General features: G+C 36.6%; 1 protein-coding gene across 1 annotated transcript in view; it reads right to left on the reverse strand.

Moving 5' to 3' along the window:
* Positions 1 to 1,023: 1,023 nt before the first annotated feature.
* PAM (peptidylglycine alpha-amidating monooxygenase) overlaps positions 1,024 to 2,199 on the reverse strand; it is a gene marked incomplete at its 5' end in the record, with an annotated part of 12,807 nt that continues 11,631 nt past the window's right edge. Inside the window, one exon of the mRNA XM_008940904.1 lies at positions 1,024 to 1,834. Coding sequence (XP_008939152.1) covers positions 1,653 to 1,834 — 182 coding nt within the window. The remainder of the gene's footprint in view (positions 1,835 to 2,199) is intronic.

A 2,199-nucleotide genomic window follows, 5' to 3' on the forward strand; every position in this document is an offset into this window, starting at 1 on the left:
ATATACGAGGATCACAGCCACAGCTAAAAATAACACTCCCTTGTTTCAAAAGCAAGGCAGAAGTATGCCATTTTCCTTGTGACACTAGGGAAATAGAAATCAGCAGGACAGAAAGCAACTTCAGAGTATGCACTGAATATGTAACACATGAAACTAAGCCTGTACTTAGCATTTCAGAAAGCTATCCTGGAGATTTTCCTATCCTTGAGAAAAAAAGAAATTTGTCAAAGATTTCAAGGTTCTCTTCCAGAAGAAGATTTACAAAATCTTGGTTGAGGAAGAAATCCTATCTTTTGCTCCAGTCTCATTATCCATATTCCCTCGATAAACACCTTGCAAAGCTTTCTGTCACAAGAAAAAAAAAAGCCTATTTTTCAAGCCTAACACCAGCAACAAACTATTACAACACCTGCAATGACGATAATGAAAGCAGTTTCATAAACCCCTGTGGCTCTTACAGCTGTGTACACTCTGCTCATAATACAAGTTTTAAAAGGAGATTAATCATGCCCTAATCCTCAAAATAGACTGATAAAAATCATGATGATGTCACACAATGATTCACAGATCCAGGATAATTACCTATCAAAACTTCTGCAAGTCTCCTGTTCAATGAGAAAGCACATTACAGGACTGAGGACTCCTGCTGTATGAATACAAAGCAAGTCTGGAGAAACAAGAAAACTGGTACTACAAATCAGGTAGTATTAGATGCCTACCCTGACTAACCTGCATATTTAATTTGAGACATGGGTTTCCTCGTGGCTATAACCACGTTTTATTAAATGCCCTGCAGTTTTATTATACAAGTAAGTTCTTCTTTAAATGTTTACGATTGACTTTGTACATACATGCAAATTATCAGGCTTTGTGACATGGCAAAATATTTTTTGAGAATCCATACAAATTAGCACTTTTTCTCTATTTTTTTAGTGTATTAAGTGGTCTGTGTAACTTCTACAAACGCTCTATACAAAAATTCAAAAGTATGAAAAAAAATCCAAAGTACACTCCAACAGCTAATGCTCTGCGAATACTTTATTACACAAATTACATTCAGCTTCTGAAAATAGTGTTCTAACAGTGATACCATCTAAAAATAAGACATCCCAGAAACACATCAAATTAAGAAGGAAAAAAAAATAAATAGAGACTTTTTTCTTTCCTTCAATGCAATATGTTAGTGATTTTAAAAAAATAGAAGATTCAGCAGCTTCATTTTCTTGTGGCACTGCATTTTCTCTGTACTGCAACAGGTTAAGGACATTGAAGAGGAAAGGCACAAAACAGAAATTGGCAACTTAATACTTATGGGAAAAATATTTTGATGAAGCAGATAGTAAGACTTATTTACAAGATCCCCAAATTTAGATGAAGAAATACTACTGCTTTAAATCAGTGCTGCAAATAGAAGACGGTTTGCTTTATTAAGATGCTCACACAAAAACAACTGCACTGATATGGAAATTCCATACACTCCTCTACTTAAAAAACAGAACTAAAACCAAACAAAAAATTAAAGGAACCAGTGTACAGTCCCACACAGACTAGTAGAGTTTGCAATTAAGTACACAAAACCTTAAACGTGCTTGAGGGAAAAGGAATCTGACATTCTGGATTGAAGCATATAATGGAGAACTCAAAGGCTGGTTTCAGGATGATGAAGGTGCTGGTGGGAGTGGAGGTGCTGAACACTCTTCCTCTGAGTCTGTGCCATCATCTTCATCTTTTTCTTGATCACTTCCTTCAGTGCTCAGTCGGTCAAACCCTTTTCGGCTGTAGTTTTTGTGACTTGCAAAGAAGTTCCCAAGATTAAGGCCACCACCACCTTTCCCTGTGGAAAGGAAAGGCTTGTCATAAGGTTTGCTCTACTGTACGAGGCAGAATAAAAATCTGTCTACTCATTCAGCAGTACAGTGGAGATTATTTTGTCTCCTTCCAGAAACTGTTTCTAAAGATCAGCACAAAAGCCACAAAAGCTAAGTATAGGGATTATGAAAGAGGGAAAAAAATCAGCCTTTGAAATTTCAAACTATTTTTTTCAGCATCCATTATTTCATTAAGTCTTTACACAGGTGATTTGTGTTCCCAGTAGTTTGCCCTTAGTCTCCAAGTGCTTAATTTCATTCACCACATCCACAGCTAGCTCCTTATAACAGCTACTGCTCTCCTGCTGGTAATGACACATCCTCGTCAGCA

This window comes from Merops nubicus, unplaced genomic scaffold (assembly GCF_000691845.1).
Source record: "Merops nubicus isolate BGI_N331 unplaced genomic scaffold, ASM69184v1 scaffold15525, whole genome shotgun sequence".
NCBI lineage: Eukaryota > Metazoa > Chordata > Aves > Coraciiformes > Meropidae > Merops > Merops nubicus.